This window comes from Elephas maximus, chromosome 8 (assembly GCF_024166365.1).
Source record: "Elephas maximus indicus isolate mEleMax1 chromosome 8, mEleMax1 primary haplotype, whole genome shotgun sequence".
In the NCBI taxonomy this organism is placed as follows: Eukaryota; Metazoa; Chordata; class Mammalia; order Proboscidea; family Elephantidae; genus Elephas; species Elephas maximus.
Window position 1 is genome coordinate 8,381,482 of NC_064826.1, and position 20,168 is coordinate 8,401,649.

The following is a 20,168-nucleotide window of genomic DNA, read 5'->3' on the forward strand; positions in this document are numbered from 1 at the left end:
ATACCCCATTAATATGATTCCATTACTACTCAAGTGCTCCCAGTAGCAGCAAACAGCCTTTGGTGGATCCAGTAGGTGATGAGAAGAATCTGAGCTACACTCGCATCCCACTGAGGTGTAAACAAGCCCTCTGCTCCCACCTACTCCTGGTCTACCTCTGTGTGCAGATGGGCACTGCTATTCCTGGGGGTTCTCAAGGGCACATGTCCTGGCTTATTTCTCAGACCTCTTCACTGTCCAAGGCATATGGGGTCAGATGAGGTGACATCTATCCAGAGCAGCTGTGCAAAGAGGGAGCACCGGGGGGGGGGTGTCAGGTTAGAGCAAGACCTTGATCCCTTCCCTGAGGAGCAGTCAGCAAATGACACCAACTCCTCTCAGGACAAGCGCTGCAGAGACCCATGTGTTGGTCTGGGTACCTCGTAGGGGCCTGTGGCCAAAGGAGGAAAAGGCTGTGCTGGCCTGGTCCAGGCCCCTGAGTCCTTCCTGTGGCTCTGCCCCTGACTCTGGGGGACCTGGTCCAGACCCCTGAGTCCTTGCTGGGACTCTGCCCCTGACCCCTGGATGGCTTGGCCCTATTCATGTCACCCTTTAGTGTTTCTATTACCCCTTCTAAAAATTAAGTTGATTGGAAATTTTGGATAATCAAGTGGATGTAAAGTTCCCTTCTACCCTGATGTGCGAATACTCTTTCTGTGGTTGTAAAGATTTCCACAATGCCACATGCTTGCCAGTAGGGGAACTGGGTCAGCCTCCTGTGGAGGGTCACTAATGTGTGACTTCTCTGAAAGGCAGCTCAGGGGAGGACCCTGGGAAGGCACAAAGTGTTCCAAAGGTGAATTCATGCCTTTTCCCACTCCTTCGCCTCCCTGCCTTCCCCAGGGATGTTCAGACACTCAAAGCAGCCCCAGGTATGGCCATGAGAAAGCTGATTATGCATCCGGCGCCTCTGAGTGTCCTTCCAGGGATTAGTAGCAAGGACTCCTCTGGGAGATGGAAATCATGGCATTCCCCAACCCCTCCCACCAACTTCACTCCTTCCTGCCCTGTCTTGGGTGGCTGTGAGGCTGGGTTTACCTGTGGGACCATACCCCTGCTGCAGCCTCAGTTCCTATAAGGACAGAAGGGAAGTGCCCATGAGAACTGGGGCAGGCGGACAACTGCCAGAGACAGGGTGTCCAACAAGGATTTCCAGGAACACAGGGATGGCAGAGGAGGTGGGGAGAGGGAGAGAGAGAGAAAAATGCAGCCCCATTGGCTCTGCAGGGTCCCCATTGACAGGATGCTGGATTAGGGAAGAAGAGCCTGAACAGTTTAGTCCTGAGAACTTCATGCCAGGCCCCTGCCCTGGGGCCACAGCAACTTGTCCTGTGTCCTCTGGACACCACCTCTCACCTTCAGAGTTATGTAAGTGGCATCACCTGAACCCAGAAGATAATCAGCTCAAAAGCCCCAGCCCGCCCTTCCCATGGCCTGGTGCCTGGCACAGTGGAGGCACATATAAGTCTGGGGCCTCCAGGTCTATCCGCTGAGAGACACTCAGGGCCCTGGGAGCCATGACCTGTACCCTCTTCTCCTGGCTAATCCTGCTCCTGGCCCTGACCACCCCATCCCAAGGCCACCACTTCGGCCCAAAATCTCGCCTGCGATATTCCAGGTTCCTAGATCCGTCCAATGTCATGTTCCTGTGCTGGGACTTTGACCTTGAGGCTGAGGTCATCACGTTTGAGCTGCAGGTCCGGACAGCTGGCTGGGTGGGCCTGGGTGTCACGAATCGCTACACCAACGTGGGAGGCGATCTGGTGGTTGGTGGGGTCTTGCCTGACGGCAACGTCTATTTCTCGGTAAGTCTGAGGGTGACTCCCTCCCAAGGTGCGGGTCCTCTGATGGGTGGAGGAAGGCTCCGTGTCCACCATGAGGAAGGTTCCATATTCCCCAAATGATTCCAGACGTACTCCCAGAACACCTGCTCACCACTGATCTCTTCCGACAACAGCGGCCCATTGTAGACCTTCAACCTAGGTCTTCAGACTGTGTGTCCCAAGACTGCTAATAGAACGGAGCTGCTGGACTGACAGAGTCTTGCACTCAACACTTGCTAATAGCCTACTTCATGCAGGTCACTGGGGAAGACTCAAAGCTGTTTGAGACATGGTCCCTGTCCTCAATCTCCTTGAAGCTCAGTCATGTCTCTGTACGATATGAAATAGTCTAACAACAAGAAGAACAGCTTAAAATTGTGAGGTTAGGTACTTCTGATTTACCGGAGCCCTGGTGGTTAAGATTTCAGCTGCTAACCAAAATGTCAGCAGTTTGAATCTACCAGCTGCAGCTTAGAAACCCTATGGGTCAGTTCTACTCTCTCCTATAGTATGGTTGCTATGAGTTGGAATTGATTTGACGGCAATGGGTGTTGTTTTTTTGGGTTCCAAAGTGTTTGCATGTTAAACCCCACAGTATCATTATGAGGTGGCGTATTATTACCCCCATTTTACACATAAGCAAGCATCTCACCCATCTCCAAAACCACCCATCCTGATTGCTCTCCTAATCTTCAATTATGTAAGGAAGCATCAATTAACAGTACAAGGTGAGACATGTTTATGGCCAGCTAAAAGAGGGCGAGTGGCCCAGATTGTTCAGGGGAGAGGTGAGCTTTCAAGGGGAGGGGGCGTCTACAGGAAGGATAGAATTTATGGAGAGAAGACTTGAATTGGGAGGAGTAAAACAAGGTCTGGTGGTGGAACTCCATCAAACGTGATCGATCCCTGAGTGTCTGCCCTTTGATTCTTTCCCTGTCCTAGGAGGACGCTACACAACAAGGAAGACCTGAGTTCCACCATGTTAGCACTACGGGGGGAGCTGGAGGGACACGTACTGCAACAAAGCATGTCCTGTCACAAAGCATGACCTTTGGGACTTCTGGTTCTTATTCCCTTGCCTTCCTGGACTCCAGGATCAGCATCTGGTGGACGAAGATACCCTGAAGGAGGACGGGAGTCAGGATGCTGAGCTGCAGGGGCTCATGGAAGATGCCTTCTACACCACGATGCGTTTCTCCCGGCCCTTCCGCTCCTGCGACCCTCATGACCAGGACATCACGGTAAAATGGGGAGAGAGAAGGACATATACGCACAAGCAGCTTTCTTCTAGGGTGGTGGAGTTACCTGGAAATGTCCGTGTATCTCAGGCAGCCAGGCTCTATTCCTAGAACTATTCCTTTCAGCCTTTCCAAGCCTTGCCCAATCATGCCACCTCCAGGAATCCAGGAGTCCTCTGCAAGGTGGTCACCTCCAACTAAGCATCCACCCCACTCTTCCCAGTGCCCCCCGCCCCGGCAGGAGATACAGAACTCAAAAAACCTCACCTGATTTCATTGAATTTAGTGTTAGGATGTAAAAGTTTAGCTCCACCAGAGGCGTAGAGAGGGTGAGGGACAGGGACTGTGCCTTCTCAACATCACCAGCAGGTTAGCCTTGGAGGCTAGAAGCCAGGTGTCCTGATGCCCAGTCTAAGCTCTTCCACCCCAAGGTATAGATATGAGCAGAAGACCTGTGAAATCTGTGGGTGGGGTGTGCAAAGTACCATTCATGGGCTACTGCCCCAATCCCCCAGAGTGACACAGTGCGGGTGCTAGCTGCATATGGCCAAGATGATACCCTGAAGCTGGACCGGGAGCACATCTTTGTCAAGTCCATCTTCCTGCTGCAGATTGTCCACCCCGATGATCTTGATGTCCCCGAGGACACCATTATCCATGACCTGGAGATCACTGATGTATGACCCTCTGCCCCACCCAGCCTTCCTTGGCTCCGTTTCCTTCTTCCCACTCAACGCTGGCCCCTCCTTTTGCACCCACATTCCATACTTCCATATATTCCTTGGATTGAGGTTATTCTGACCTTGCTCAGTCCCCCAAAACTGCCAAACTATCCCTAAAGTGAACCCCCTTCCTTGGGGTCCCTTCCCTGCTCCTTGGGGGGCCTCATCCCCCCAGATCAACCTCGGTATCCCCCGCCCCCAGTTCCTCATTCCAGAAGATGACACCACCTATGCCTGCACCTTCCTCCCTCTGCCCATCGTGAGCAAGAAGCACCACATCTACAAGGTGCCGTGTCTAAGCAGGAAAGGCAGAGAGCAGAGCAGGGGGAGTCCACTCTGAGGGACAGTGCTTAGAACACCACTGGGAGGGAGCGATGGTGAAGTAGCTGGGCAGCAAATGGGGCCAGGTGGGCTTGGTGGAGTACATAATGACATGATTTGGGGAGCACAGAATTCTAGCTCCTCGGACTATGGAAAGGAGCCCTGATGGTGTAATGATTAAGCACTCAGCTGCTAACTGAAAGGTCAGTGGTTTGAACCCACCAGCAGCTCCGTGGGAGAAAGACCTGGTGATTTGTTCCCATAAAGATTACAGTCTAGGAAACACAGGTCAGTCCTACTCTGCCCTGTGGGGTCGCTATAGTCACAACAACAGTGCTGTCCTCCACACCCCACAATGCAGCAGAGATTTGGACAAAAGCAACTCATTAACAAATGTTTGCAAAGAACAAGACATGTGCCCTGCCCTGCCTGAGAATGGTACTCTTTTGGCTCAGGAGGAGGTAAAAGCAGAGAGGGAACACAACCAAGGGCTGTATAGCCACAAAGTCTGGAGAGAGCGACTCAGACATGGTCACCTAAGCTCACATGTCAGTTTGGATCAAATAGACAGAAGTACTATCTTACAAGGGTGACCCCCTGTGTGTCAGAATAGAACGGTGCTCCATAGGGCTTTCAAGGGCTGATTTCCCCCCAAGCAGTAGATTGCCAGGCCTTTCTTCCAAGTGTCTCTGGGGGGTAGATTATCTTAGAAGAAGTAGCACGTGTGTGGGAGCCATTTTATTTAGAAAGAGAACCCAAAAAGTCTTGGTTTTATGCTCAGAGGTAATGAAACTGGATATGGTTATTAAGGAAAGTCAGGAGGCAGCACTTCCTTGCTAGCCAAGTTAGCTCAGGGAGGAGGTGGAGGCCTGATGCTAAGAGAGGAGTCAAAGAGAGTGGGGGAAATAATAGCGGTGAGGGGAAGGCAACAGGGAATGGAAAACCAAAAACAAACCAAACAGGGAATGGAAGAGAGAGGAAAAAGGGGAGGCCAGGGGCAGGCGCGGTTGTATCTGGGGAAAAGGGCTAGAGCAGGGGCACAGAGGGCCCTGACCAGTGCCGGCTCTTCCTCTCCCAGTTTGAGCCCAAGCTGGCCCACCACAATGAAACCATGGTGCACCACATCCTGGTGTATGCCTGCGGCAACGCTAGCGCCCTCCCCACCGGCATCAGCGACTGCTACGGGGCAGACCCGGCTTTCTCGCTCTGCTCCCAGGTCGTCGTGGGCTGGGCCGTGGGAGGCACCGTGAGTCAGGGGTGGGGATGCCCGGCTGGGGTGGGCCCGCTGCAGGCCACCGGGATGGCTGGACAAATGGAGGGCAGGCGCTGGCCCCCTGCACCCAGCTCCCAGCCCTCCTGCTCCCCTGCTCCTCCTTCCAACAGAGCTACCAGTTCCCGGATGATGTAGGCATCTCTATTGGGACCCCCATGGACCCCCAGTGGATCCGGCTGGAGATTCATTACAGCAATTTCCACAACCTCCCTGGTGAGGGGGCTTGTTCCGGGCAGGTGCTGGTGGTCTAGCTGATCCCTGTGTGTCTGGGAAGATGGTGTGGGGTGCGTGCAGGGACATCCCCACCCAGCTGTCCCAGGCCTCTCCTGGCACCTGACTCCAGTGAGGGCTTCTTTCTGCACAAGGCATCTATGACTCCTCCGGGATCCGCATGTACTACAGCCCGCGGCTGCGCAGATACGACATGGGCGTCCTGCAGCTGGGCTTCTTTACTTTCCCCATCCACTTCATCCCCCCGGGCACCCAGTCCTTCATGTCTTACGGGCTGTGCAAGACGGAGAAGTTCGAGGAGGTGAGTGAGGAGGCCCCTCGATGCGGCCCAGAGCTGGTGTGACCCACCTGCCCAAGCCCCAGGCGCACAGAATGACCACAGCTAGGTGCTTGGGACTTTGAGGGTAGTGGTCAGGGCTGGGGGATCGGGAGAGGCCAGGAGGGGCAGAAAGAATCAGAGGGTGAGACAGAGCCCTCAGAGCAAGGGGTCCAATACCCAGGGAGGAAAACCAAGGAGCAGGGTGAGACCTACATTCTTAGCAAAACAGGTTTCCTTCTTCCCTGTCACAGATGAACGGGACTCCGGTGCCCGACATACAGGTGTATGGCTACCTGCTCCACACCCACCTGGCAGGCCGGGCTCTGCAGGCCGTGCAGTACAGGTAAGGGGGTGGCTTGACTCGGAGTTTCCTTCTGTGTGTGGGAACCCAGGTAAGGAATAGCTATTGGTTCTGCAGCATAAGGCTGCGCTCTGTGGGAATTAAGAGGAGCTAATTTTTTTTTAAGTCTATCCCTAGAGCGCAGGTGACAGTCTGGCCGAGGCTATAGAGGAGGAGCTTCTGTATTTGACCTGCAGGCTGCAGCCCCCCAAAAGACCCGCCCTCACCATCTTTATTAACAGACCCCTCCCCGTTGATCGTCTTCCTCTCTCCTCCCCTTTGCTCCCTGTAGAAATGGATCCCAGCTCCGAACCATCTGTAGAGATGGCTCCTATGACTTCAGCCTGCAGGAGACTCGGGATTTACCTGCACGAGTGGAGATCAAGCCGGTGCGAGCTGGGGAGGCGCGGCTAAAGCTGAGAGGAGGCGTGGCTAAAACCGGGGAGGCGTGGCTAAAACCGGGGAGGCGTGGCTGGGGCTGGAGGTGGGGAGAACAGCTGGAGGTGGAGAGAGGCAGGGCTGCTGCAGGTGGGAGCAGTCGGATCTCATGATAATCAGCTACGTCCCTCTGACTTGCTCTAGCATTCCTGTTTCACCCCAACAGGGAGACGAACTGCTGGTGGAGTGTCAGTACCAGACGCTGGACCGAGACTCCTTGACTTTTGTAAGTGTCTGCCTCACCACCATGGTCACCATAACAATGCCCCCCCAGACCTCCACTTCTTGTCGTAGCTGCAAGTGACTCTGATTGATCCAGCTGAAGCCCCTCCCTACCTGCAATGGTGTTATCCTTTCACATGGGAGTCTTCATGCTTTCCCACTCCCAGGCATCTGAGGTGGGTGCAGGGACTCCCTACCTTCAGTCAATGGTCATCAGGCCATGGGAGACAGTGTGTTCTAGAGACTAAGATCATGGACTGTGGACCTCATTGCCTGGGTGTGAATCTCAACCCAACCACTCGGTAGCTTTCTGACCTTAGACAGTTACTCTACCTCTTTGTCTTCAGTTTCTTCATTCATAAAGTAATGACCAATTGTACATGCAAAACCCCTAGATCCGTGTCTGACTTGTGGCAGGTGCCCAAGAGGGTTAGCTGCTATTATCATGGTCACAGGGAACCCCACCCATTCTGTGCATCAGAAATGGTTGATGGGACTCAAAGAGGTTGCAGTTTGTACAGGAAGACAAGACTGCCATACGGATTATTATTAAAAAGGCAGAAAGTGGTATAAACCATAAACTAAGAATGGGGGTAATGTATTCGGGGAATTCATAGGAAAAATCCTAAGGTCCTACTAAAGTGAACTGAATTTATGACACATTTGAATGGGTCTTACTTTAGACACATAGAGAAGGGGATGCCAGAAAAGGAGAAGGTTGAAACAGCCATATATGAGGAGAGCATGAGGTATGTAGGGTGAACAGTGACTTGACTGGGAAGTTAAGGAATGGGAAATGACATCTGAAGGAGTGGCAGGAAGGACATGGGGTTGGAAAGAACACTTGAAGCACAGGTGATATTGTATTATCTATGTCTCCAGGACAATAGGTCTGTTGCTCTTAAGTATTTTCTAAGTGAATGGGTGGGAATTTATCAGATAGGTAGACAGACAGACAGAGAGACAGACAGACATAGATAGATAGATGATATAAACAAACCAGTTGCCATTGAGTCAACTCCAACTCATGGCAACCCATGTGTGTCACAGTAGAATTGTGCTCTCCAGGGTTTCTAATGGCTGATTTTGCAGGTTGTCAGGCCTGTCTTCCGAGGTGCCTCTGGGTAAACTTGGACCACCAACCTTTCAGTTAAGCAAACCAGCTCATCAATGTTTACACCACCCAGGGACTCCCGGATACAAATATACACACCTACATTTATATATAAATGTATTATACATATGTATATGCATATGTGTATATGTATGCCAAGGACTATCGTTCAGTGGGCTATTGGGAACCGCTGGGGGTTCCTAAATAGGCAGATGACAGGACCCAAGATGCACCTTCAGCAAACCAGTCTAGCAGCTTGGGAGAAGTTGTTGGCAGGAGACTAGTTAGGAGGTTTCCATTCCATCTGGACACAGGGCTGTGGCTGGGGACATGTAGAGGACAGGGTAGCTCAGTGGGTTGCTTCCCTGAAGAGGAGGTGTGGGAGTAGCCATAAGGAACCAGCACTGAGCTGAACCTAGATTAAGGGAAAAGGGGAGTAGCATGGTTGGCGGAAGGCCCACCTCGCCTGGTTTCTGCCGGCCTCTGCACGCCTTTGTGTCCTTGTCTCTCTTCTGTCTCTCCCCTTCCTCAGGGGGGACCCAGCACCATCAATGAGATGTGCCTCATCTTCCTTTTCTACTACCCCCGGAACAACATCTCCAGCTGCATGGGGTATCCTGACATCATCTACGTGGCCCACGAGCTGGGGGAGGAGGCATCTGAGTGAGTCAGCCTGGGACATAGGCCCTTGGGCATGAGAAGATGGGGCTGGGGAGGATAGGGGGGAAGGAGAATCTCCACTGTCCCCTACGCCGGGCTCCTCCAAGGTCTGCCTGATGCCCTAGGCCTCGATCTGACTGTCACAGCTGACACAAGGTGGGAACTTTGTGGGTTTTCTCCACATTAGTAAGGCAACTCAGAGGGGCAGATAAGAACTATCCTGAGAAGCCAGGTCATTTATGTGTAAACCCTTTGTCTGCCTCTTTCTCATGTATTCAGCTCCATCAGAGTGTGTTTTACTTCTGAGCAGCGACTCTTAGTTGTGGGGCTAAGTGCCCTCTCTGAGACTGAGCAAAGCCCAGAAACTTCTTCCCAAGAAAAATGCTCATCGGTGCAGACACATCCCATTTCACACAATTTCAGGGCATTTGAAGGTTCCAGAAGTCAACCACCAACCTTCTTGAATCCCAGTGGTCCCAGATTTGGTCAGAAGATCCTCTCTTTCTTTTTGTTTTATTCCCATCTCTGAGCTCTGATGATCTTTCTCTTTAGACAGGCTCAGTATGATTGCCTCACTGAGCTGTAAGACATGCCTCATGGTTTATGCTGACATAGAACTGATGCTAACAAAAGCGAGCATGGTTTGTGCATGACCCTGAACTGTCTGTCCCCCTCCCTGTCATACCACCCACGGCAGCTCCATGGAGGGCATGATGGCCATGAATAATGTTGAGTGGACCCCAGAGAACATTAAGAAGGCAGAGAAAGCCTGCAAGGAGGCCCAGCAGACGGTGATCATAAAGACGATTGACGTGAGTGTCCCAACACCACCCTGTGCAGTAGGGGTGGTGGGTACAGGACAAAAGAGCAATGAGGGGGTGAATGGCAGTGGTGGGAACACTGGTTGGAGAGGAGGGACTGATGAAGCAAAGGACGCTGTTACTGCCCTGGGTTGTGGTTGCAGGCTAGAGGTGGCCAGTTGTGATCTCAGGAAAGGAATTGGGTAGGAGCACATCCACCCTCACCCACGTCTTCTCCCCCATAGGAGGTGGTGGAGAACACCACAGGTTGGATCCCTGACATCATCCCTACTCCCCGAGGACCCTGCTTGGAGTCTACTGGGGGCAAGGTAGAGCCCCATGACAAGACCCCTGCAGGCTTCAGGGCCAAACCCCTGTCCCTCTCAGGAGCCAGCATGGCTTCCCCAGGGAGCCTCCCCCTGGCCACCCTCCTGTTTACACAGGGGACCCTCTCATTGTTCTTAGCTACACTGCAAGCTAGAGACTGACCCTGTCCCCGTCTCACACACCAGGCCCCTCTCCACAGCCCTCCCCACCCCTCCCATCAGACAAAGCTCCTCCCTGCCCTCAGCCCAGCCAGCTGCAGCTACCCCCCATAGGCTCTGAGTGACCCTAAGCCTGTCATTCTCTTGCCGCCCACCTCCTCTGCTGGAAAGCTCATGTTGAATGTGGAGGGTAAATAAAGGATTCATTACTCTCACTCCTTTTCTCTGAGGTTCTGTGGGGACAAGTGGAAGCACAGGTTCATGTTACAGTGACCTTGGTCTTACCTATGTATTGCGAATGGGGACACAGAGACCCCGTGAGGGGTGGGGAAAAGAGAGGATATCATTAAACTAAAGGAAAATAGTTCAGGCATTTGTGATAGATAAAATGTCCTGTTTCAGGGGTCGTGTCTTTTTGCTTGGCACTGGGGAGCACAGGAATGAGCTTGAATCTTAGGGATCCCCAGCCCTTGGGATGTTGTATGTGTGATGGGGAAGGTAGAATCTCTGATAAATGGGAATAAGATGAAGATGAAGGACCAGAGGTAAGTCAGAGACAAAGGAACTAAGAGGCAGTGGCATCCTCCCCTCAGCCTAGGGTTAAGATGGAAGGAGAGGGATCATTTGGAAAGGGTGATATATGAACCAGAGCATTCCTCCCAGCGCCATGTCTTCCCAGTTCTTTCCATCCTCACAGCTCAGTAAGGCATCATGCACACACCACCAGCACTGCATGTACTACATCCTACAAGTACCCAGGCCTTTGGGCAGTTCCAATTACATTCTACTGTGAATCCACCTTCTCCGCAGCAACCCCACAGACACCATGCCAGGTAATCAGTGCAGGTTATCTCAGCACCAATTGTGTTGTTAAAGTCAGTTTGGGGGAAAGCGGAAATAGAGGAGGAAGTCCTGGGCTGGTTAAAATAAGTCAGAAAAAGGGACACACCGTTCTCTACCACCCAAAGCTCTTTTTCTTTTCCCACAGCAGGGCTTATAAATACTACAACCATAAGGGAGAAAAGCATGTGGAGCATGGGGGGTGGTGAGGGAGGTGACAGGACAGGCCGAGCCCACTTCCCCTCTTCTTAGAAAGTATTCAGTGAGCTTGGCCCATGTCCACTGGATCTACCATCTTGACTGCGGCTAATGCTGTGTGTGTAGCCTGGGGTGGTGAAAGGGGAGCTAGGAGCAGCCAGGCAGATCCCAGGGCACCCACAGACCTTCCAGAGCCTGCACGTCCTGCCATTTGATAGCCCCTCTCCTGCATAGACTCAAAATCCTGTCTCCAGCTGCAACAGAAGAACTGGTCATAGCTCTCTCCAACTGTTCATCATGCTGGTAACCCAGTTTCCTCTTGCTGCTTGGCAGAGTTCTCATCAATATCTAAATCCTGCTCCTAGTGAGTAAGCTGAGGTGGGGTGGGAGAGCTCCCCAATCCTGCAAACCCAAGGGCCCTCAAACTGGACTGCATGTTTAGCCTTCCTGGTGGGGGATTAGCATTCTGTTGGGGGAGAGCCCAGACATTTGTAGATCATTAAATGTTCCAGGTGTTTCCAATGCACGTCCAAGATGAAGAATCCCTGAACTAGAAGTGCAATTGCTCTTGACAGTCCTCTTCCTTCACCGGGACAGGAGTCGCATGCCACGTCAGGTATCCCAGCTGTAGCACAGGCACTGAGCAGTCAGGAGGACAGGGTGAAGGAAGGTCCTGGATCTCGCCTCCTGGCACACCACACTCACCACACTCAGCCAGTTCTATTTCTACCTTACTGCTGGCCACTGTCTCCTTTTCTGATCTTTCTTCCTCTCCTTGTTGTTGTTAGCTGCTGTCAAGTCAGCCCCAATTCATTGAGACCCCATGTGTTACAGAGTAGAACTGCTCCATAGGGTTTTCTTGGCTGTAATCTTTAGGGAAGCAGATTGCCAGATCTTTCCTTCATGGACCCACTGGATGGGTTCAAGCCAGGTTAGCAGTCCAGTGTAAACCATTTACGCCACCTATGCTCCTTCATTCCTTTCCTAGATTTCAAATGTTGGAGCACCTCAGGGCCCTAGCCTCATTCTCCCTGTGTTATGCGTGTATCTTCTCCCAAACTAATATAATCCATCCCCATGGCTCAAATACTGGCTATATGTTAATGACTCCAAATTTATCTCTAGCCAGAACCCCCACCCAACACCTCCACACTTATGCATCCAACTGTCTATCTGATGCCTGTCTCCTCTTAAATAGATATCTAAAAATCATATCAAACTTAACATGGCCAAAAAGGAACTCTTGAGTCCCTATTCCCACCCTCAAGTTCCCTGTCCCTCAATTTCCATCTTATCAGTACAGTCAAGGGTCCGAGGTTTTACCCTACTTGAAAATAACAAGCTAGCCTGCCATTTTCTTTGATACTGGCATGGACTTCCCTGGACCCTATAAACCAAAGTCCATGTACAAGTTTCACAAAGTGTCCCTGGCGGTAGCATAAGCATGTTGACTTTGCCTCCAGGTTCTCTGGACCTGGTCCTGGACCAGGCTTTCTGCTTCAATTCAAGTTTCAACTCTCATGTTTCTTTAAATGTTAGACCTAAGTCCGGTGTGTTTACAACTGTACTCTTTACCTACCTTTTCACAATTCTATACCTTCAGTTGTGGTCCATTTCTATGCACAAAGAGGTTTAATTTCAGTAACTACGGAATAAGGTGGTTTGAGCAAATTCATCCTCAGTTTTCCAAATCCCAAGTGCTTCAAGTGGAGCCTTGGGCCACCTCTTCTGCCCTGGTGTGGGCCCCTTAGGCCTTAGGCCACAGAGCACTTGGCCTTGTCTCAGAATGTGGGGTACCCTCAGGCCAAGTGCCCTGGGGATACCTCCCTAAAGACTCAAGTGAAGGCATCTATGACCAAGTCCATTGGTATAGTCTAGAATTATGAGTTTTTTTTCTTAGAGTCAGAAGGTCAATTTAAGAACCATATATACTCTGGCATAAGGCCTCTTAACTTTGCTCAGATTGGCCTGTGGGCAGATTCCAAACGGCAAATGAATCCAGCTGATGGTTCTGTGTGTCCTGTGGACCACCATCAAGGTAAGCAGGTCAGAGGCCAGCAGATGTGTAGATGGCAGCTAGTAGACACCCACCCACTTAAGGAGAAGGCACCTTAAGCCACAGATGCCAGAGTTCCTACTGGCTGTAAAGTTCGTGGTATACTTGATTAGGGCCAGAACAGAGAACTAGGGTATTGTTGTCCCATTGCACAAATGGTTGGTCTCTGCTACTAACAGAAAGGTTGGCAGTTCAAACCTACGCAGTGGTACCATGGATAAAAGGCCTGGTGGTCTGCTTCTGTAAAGATTACAGACAAGAAAACTCCGTGGATCTCAGTTCTATTCCATAATACATGGGGCCATATGAATCAGAATCGACTCAACTGCAAGGGTTTTTTTTTTTTTTAAAAGGGAAGCGGTTCTAACTCTTTGGTCTCAAGACCTCTTTACACTCTTAAAAATTATTGCGGACTCCTAAGTGCTTTTTTTATGTTGGCTATACCTATTAATATTTACTGTATCAGAAATTAAAATGGAATCATTTGTAAAATATTTATTAATTCATTAAAGATAACAATAAACCACTACATGTTAACATAAATAATAGTTTTATGAAAAATAACTTTTCCAAAGCAAAAAAAAAAAAAAAATCAGTGAGAAGGTTGACATAATGGCATTATTTTGCATTCTTGTAAATCTGTTTAGGTCTGACTTACTAAAAGATTCTTATATATGTCTCTGTATTCATCTATGTGGCAACACATATCATGTCATCTCTGGAAAATGCCACTGTTTACTCACGAGAGGTGAGAGTGAGAAAGGCAATAACAAAATAACAACCTATTATCATTATGAAGTGAAAAAGAGGGAAACGCTCCATGAGATGGACTGGCACAGTGGTTGCAACAATGGGCCCAAACATAATAAAGATTGTGAGGATGGCACAGGACCAACAATGTTTCATTGTTATACATAAGGTCGCCTTGAGTCAGAGCAGACTTGATGACAACTATCAACAACAATAATCATTATGAAAATGGATTCGACCTTGTGGACCCCAGAAAGAGTCTCAGGGCCCCCGGGGGTCCCTAAACTGCACTTTGAGAAATACTGTCCTAGAAGAAAACCTTCAATACCACCCAACTGGCTGGACTTGGTTGTGGCCAGGAGTCTATTCATGGGGTCTGGAGGAGCTAAGAGCCCTGGTTGCACAGTGGTTAAGCACTTGGCTGCTAAACAACAGGTCAGTGGTTCAAACCCACCAGCTGCTCTGAGGGAGAAAGATGTGACAATCTGGTTACATAAATATGTTCTGCCTTGGAAACCCTATGGGGCAGCTCTACATCGTTCTGTAGGGTCCTTATGAGTCAGAATCAGCTTGACGGCAATGAGTGTGGGTTTTCTTGGAGGAGTTAAGGAAGATTCAAAGATGCATGGTGGATTAGGATGAGAAAGGGAAAAATAAGCTGGAATCTGGATAGGAAAATGATAGGAGAAAAGCTAGTGGGTAAAAGAAAGAGCAGATTAGATTCCAGCTCTGATCCTGGGAAAGAGACTGTCTATTGCCATGCTGTATCATTACACTGTCATCTCTGTTCCCATGGCCCTGACTACAGGAGAGCTTGTAAGTGCGCCCAGTAATTGGTGGTAACATCAAGGACCCAAGACTATCTGACAACTAAGATTAGTGCTAGCTTCCTGGAAGTACTTTAGGTGTCTATGAATATAAGTACTTATCAAATGTGAATCATCTCTAGTACCTATTGAAGTCATGGTTGCAAAGTTTGGGAAGCTATGTTTTTAAAATCTATAATTGTATTTTTATTTTTTATGCTAGTAAAAATAACATGTAATGTTCTTAATTTAATAATTCCAGTACCTGGAGTCAGGTGTATACAAGACCTACAATAGGAGCATTTTCCATATTGATAGCTACAGTTAGGATCTCTTATTAGAAGCAATAATGCTTTCAGTATATGGAATAGCAAATTACGATATTGGTAGCCATGGAATTCGGAAAAGTCCATAGGAAAATGAAGTGCATTATTTTTTATCATTAGTAGTTAAATAATCCATTGTGACATTAATAATTGTGGCCATTTGAGAGTCAGAAGTATTACCAGTGCTCTCAATAATGGTATTATGTCTTGTAGCCCCAGAAATAAGTCGGACTATCTCAATCACTACACCTAACCAATAGTACTTGCAGAGCCTAACGTGGTATTATCTGAGATACCAAAATCACCCGAGAAGTCTGCAGCAGGGCTGTATAAAATAAAAAAGAATAGCTGTGCTTTATTAATTGATGGGTCTATAGAAGAATAACTATAACAGTAAAAAGAACAGTAGTACACATATTAGCTGTGAACAATGTGCCTGCAGCTTCTTAAGTGAGCCTTACTATGTTTGTAACGGATGCCTCTTCGGACATATCTGCAATGGCGACGATGCCTGGAGTAGCTGCACGTGTTACGGCTAGAGTACTAATATTTGTGGAAGCTTATGTGAAAAAAAAAGATAATAAATCAGTTCATTAATTTTCTGTATCTCCAATAGCTGTTTTAAAGAGTTAAGGTCTGTAGTAATTATACTGCTTTGAGTAGCAATGATCGAGGGACTCGTTTGGCATTTAGGGCATTTGCAGTATAATTAGAGGCAGTAGCAGAAGCATCCATGGTTGTTCTGTCAGCATTTGTGGTGACAATTGTGACCGTGCGGTAGCATTAGTTACAATAGTAGGTAAATGACTGGTAGTAGAATTTGTTGTTACTGGAGGGTAAGTCGCTATATGTAGAGTAACAAGAGTTAACGTGTCTTAGCCTGTTGTGGTATTTGGATTAGAAACATTAGACTCGATGGCAGCGGGGTGGGTAGTGTCACCTGTAACGCTGCTGGAGCCATCTGTATCAGCGTTACTTACTGTCTGCCCCATACTGGTTATGGTGTCTGTGGTGGGAATAGCTGTAGTACTTGAAACGTCAGTGTTTGTAAGGCCTACACCAGAATTAGTAACTAAATTTGTAGTTTCCATGTTGAAAAGAGGTGTAGTATACGCTGTCATGGCATTTCCAGTAGCTGCAGTAGTAGAAGCAATATCTGTAGTGTCTCCATGTGAGGAAGTGGCAAAGCCTTCAGTACTAGTAGAGAAAGTATTCACAGTAGGAGTACTTGTGATGTTGGCACTAGCAATAGTCGGGCTGTCTGTAGTGGAAGTATTTATATCTGTAACCCCAGGTATTACGTTGGTTATATTTCCATCGGTGGTGCCTGGTGCGGCAGTATCTCCATTTCCTGTGGAGGTGGTATTTAAAGCATGAGTAGGAGTATTGGGAGGATGGGTAGTGGTAATATTTCCAGTAAGTGCAGTGGGAGATGTGTCTTTTGTGGTGGTGATACCAGAGGTGCCTTGAGGTGGCGAAGCAGAAACGCCCTGAGAAGTAGCTTCCTTAGATGTAGCATTTGTAGTCACAGTAACTGTGGGGATGACTGTAGCTGCATTTGTGTTTCCTGCAGGGGGAGTATTTATAATCCCTGTGGTGACTGAATCCACAGTAGTAGCTGTAGTGCTTGCAGTAGTCGTCTTGATGGGGCCTGGATTAGGAAAATTTGTGGAAGTTGATGCTGTGGGACTTGAGGCCTGTATTGTAGCAGCAGCAGAATGGGAAGTAGTGACCAGTGTAGGGTCCATGGTGGCAGTTCTGACATCTGTGGTTGTAGTATTTATAAGCCCTGCTGTGGGAAAAGAAAAAGAGCTTTGGGTGGTAGAGAACGGTGTGTCCGTGGCAGCCGCTGCAGCGACGGTAGTATCTGTGGACTGTGGTGTACCAGTAGTTATCCTGTTTCTAGTGGGGCTACTTATTGAGTTTGCTGTGGTGGCAGACGTTCCATTGTCCAGATTTGTGGAAGTTAATGCATGAGTTGTGATTTCAGTATACGTGGTGCTTAGGGAGCTGGCAGTTGTTCCTTCTGGAAAAGACGAGCTTATAAAATCTGTCGCAGCCGGTTTGGTATATGCAGTAAATTTGTCTGTGGAAGTAACCATTGTAACTGGACTTGTAGTACTTTTTGTGGTGCTGGTAGCAGCAGCTGTAGCATCCTTTATCACAGTACTTTGTGTATCCAGAGTGTTGAAATGAGTGGTGTTCTCTTTAGTAGGTGTAGTAAAATTAGTAATTATACCAGTAGTAAGTGTATTACTTGTTGGAAAGGGGCTCAAAATAGAAGTAGCAGAGCTAAGGGCAGACATAGGAATAGGGGTAGGAGTGGAGGAGGGAGTAGAGGAAGTAGTCATTATAGGAACAGTGATACTTGTACTAACAGCATCAGTATTTGAAGAAGAAAGAGTAGTCATAATAGGAACAATATTACTAGTGCTGGCAGCACTTGTACTTGTAGGAAAAGGATTAGTCGTAACAGAAAGAGTATTATTAGTGCTAGCAGTGTGAGTATTTGTAGGAAGCGTAGTCACTACAGGAATAGTATTACCAATGCTAATACCATCAGAAATTGTAGAGAGAGGAGGGCTTGTAATAGAAGCATTACTACTAGTGATAGCAACATCAGTACTTGCAAGAGAAGAAGTAGTCATCATAGCAACAGTAGTGTTCACAGCATCAGTACTTGTAGAGAAAGAAGTAGTCATAAAAGGGAAATTATTGTTAGTAATATCAGCACCAGTAATTGTAGGAGAAGGTGTAGCTGTAATAGGAACAGTATTATTAGCGTCAGCAGCATCAGTACTTGTATGAGAGGGAGTGGTTATAAGAAGAACAGTTGTACTGGTGCTACCATCATTATTACTCGTAGGAGAAATAACGGTTGTAATAGAAATAGTATTACTAGTGCTAACATCAGTAGTACTTGTAAGGGAAGAAGTATTTGTATTAGAAACAGTAAAATTAGTGCTAACATCAGCAGTACTTGAGGGAGAAGGAGTAGTCTTAGAAACAGTAGTATCCGTGCTAACATCAGTAGGGTTTATCAGGGAAGGGATGGTTACATTATGAACAGTAGTATTAATGCTAGCATCAGTAGTACTTGTAGGGGAAGGAGTAGCTGTATTAGAAAGAGTAGTACTATCAGCAGTATTTGTGGGAGAAAGAGTAGTTGTAATAAGAAGAGTAGTATCAGTGCTAGCACCAGTATTACTTTCCAGGGAAGAAGTGGTGCTAATAGGAACAGTAGTGTCAATGCTAGCATCAGTAGTACTTGTAGGGGAAGGAGTAGTTGTAGAAAGAGTAGTACTAGTGCTAGAATCAGCAGTATTTGTGGGAGAAAGAGTAGTTGTAATAAGAATAGTAGTGTCAATGCTAGCATCAGTAGTACTTGTAAGAGAAGGAGTAGTTGTAATAAGAATAGCAGTACTTGCGCTAACATCAATAGTATTTATCAGAGAAGGAGTGTTTGTATTAGAAATAGTAGTATTAGTGCTAGCATCAGTAGTACTTGTGGGGGAAGAAGTAGCTGCATTAGGAACAGTAGTATCACTTGTAGAAGAAGGGGTAATCGTAATAGGAATAGCAGTATTACTGCCAACATCAGTAGTACTTGTCAGGAACGGAATGGTTGTATTAGGAACAGTAGTACTAGTGCTAGAAGCACCAGTACTTGTAGGAGAAGGAGTAATTGTATTAGAAATCGTACTGTTAGTGCTAGCATCAGTTGTACTTGTCAAGAATGGAGAGGTTGTATTAGAAACAGTAGTATCAGTATTAGCAGCCACAATACTTGTAGGAGAAGGGGTTGTAGTAATAAGAATAGCAGTGCTACTGACAACATCAGTATCATTTATCAGGGAAGGAGTGGTCATATTAGAAACAGTAGCATTAGTGCTAGCATCAGTAGTACTTGTAGGGGAAGGAATAGTTGTATTAGAGATAGTAGTGTTAGTGCTAGCATCAGTAGTACTTGTCAGGAATGGAGAGGTTGTATTAGAAACAGTAGTGTCAGTGCTCGCATCCACAGTACTTATAGGAGAAGGGGTTGTTTTAATAAGAATAGCAGTACTGGTGCCAACATCAGTAGTACTTGTCAGAAATGGAGTGGTTGTATTATGAACAGTAGTACTGGTGCTAGGAGCATCAGTACTTGTAGGGAAAGGAGTAGTTGGAATAAGAAGAGTAGTGCTAGTGATAACACCAGTAGTACTTGTTGGGGAAGGAGTCATAAGAACAGTAGTACTAGTGCTATCTTCAGTATTACTTGTAGGAGAAGGAGTAGTGATGATAGGAACAATAGTGCTAGTGCTAACAGTAGTAGCAGTTGTCAGGGCAGGAGTAGTTGTAATAAGAACAGTAATGCTAGTGCTAGGAGCATCAGAACTTGTACCAGCAGAACTAGTGTTAATAGTCTCATAAGTGGTAGCCTCAGTAGTTGATGGAGAAGAATGAGAACTCGTCAAAAAGGTACTTGTCATAGTTGGAGTAGTAACTACAGGGTCACCATGAATCCAAGTAACCTCAGTTAACTTTTCCAGGTGAATAATCTTGTCAGTCAACTGAATAGTTAGTGTCTGCCAGAAAAGAAGAGAAAAAAATTGGCATTTTAGAACTTCTTAAACATCACATTTAAATCACACTTCACACTACAACTTAACATAAAATGGTGTGTTCATTCTTTTTCAAGAGAGCAACAGAACAGAAACATGACTTTTAAGGCTACAATGATTCCAGTCAGACTAGCGTGGGGAGGCACACCACGTTCAAAATCTCCATGGTGGAAATCTCTCTCCACTCCATTGATCAGAGCCACATTGAATTTTAGCCTCCCTTTAAGGGAGGCTGGTTTCATGTTTTACTTTCTCCAATGCCAAGTGTGAATAAGGAAGACTACAGAATGACGCCTTTGAATCGTGGTGTTGGTGAAGAATATTGAATATACCACGGAATGCCGAAAGAACGAATAAATCTGTCTTGGAAGAAGTACAACTAGAATGCTCCCTAGAAGCAAGGATGGTGAGACTACGTCTCACATACTTTGGACATGTTATGAGGAGGGATCAGGCCCTGGAGAAGGACATCAAGCTTGGTAAAGTGGAGGGTCAGCAAAAGAGAGGAAGACCTTCAGTGAGATGGATTGACACAGTGGCTGCAACAACGGGCTCATGCA

The 20,168-nt window shown here is 47.8% G+C and overlaps 2 protein-coding genes across 2 annotated transcripts in view; one reads left to right on the top strand and one right to left on the bottom strand.

Annotated features, from left to right (window-relative positions):
- The first annotated feature begins 1,556 nt into the window (after positions 1-1,556).
- On the top strand, positions 1,557-10,028 carry LOC126082203 (putative DBH-like monooxygenase protein 2). The gene is made up of 13 exons (XM_049894598.1): positions 1,557-1,844; positions 2,957-3,103; positions 3,616-3,777; positions 4,025-4,108; positions 5,222-5,389; positions 5,527-5,629; positions 5,782-5,948; positions 6,218-6,309; positions 6,599-6,695; positions 6,911-6,970; positions 8,613-8,743; positions 9,438-9,552; positions 9,786-10,028. Exons 1-13 carry the CDS (start codon positions 1,557-1,559, stop codon positions 10,026-10,028), a joined length of 1,857 nt encoding a protein of 618 aa, XP_049750555.1.
- Positions 10,029-15,646: 5,618 nt separating this feature from the next.
- Positions 15,647-20,168, bottom strand: part of MGAM2 (maltase-glucoamylase 2 (putative)) — a 105,436-nt gene continuing 100,914 nt past the window's right edge. The window contains exons 48-51 of the mRNA XM_049894599.1: positions 18,566-19,572; positions 18,257-18,403; positions 16,115-17,848; positions 15,647-15,743 (exon numbers count right to left, since the gene is read on the bottom strand). Coding sequence (XP_049750556.1) covers positions 15,647-15,743; positions 16,115-17,848; positions 18,257-18,403; positions 18,566-19,572 — 2,985 coding nt within the window. The remainder of the gene's footprint in view (positions 15,744-16,114; positions 17,849-18,256; positions 18,404-18,565; positions 19,573-20,168) is intronic.

Excerpts from the sequence above, each read along its gene's own strand:
- LOC126082203 (XM_049894598.1), top strand. The coding sequence starts at position 1,557 with ATGACCTGTACCCTCTTCTCCTGGCTAATCCTGCTCCTGGCCCTGACC. Across the intron at positions 3,778-4,024 it reads ATGACCTGGAGATCACTGAT|TTCCTCATTCCAGAAGATGA; the intron begins GTATGACCCTCT and ends CCCCGCCCCCAG. Across the intron at positions 9,553-9,785 it reads TGATCATAAAGACGATTGAC|GAGGTGGTGGAGAACACCAC; the intron begins GTGAGTGTCCCA and ends TCTCCCCCATAG.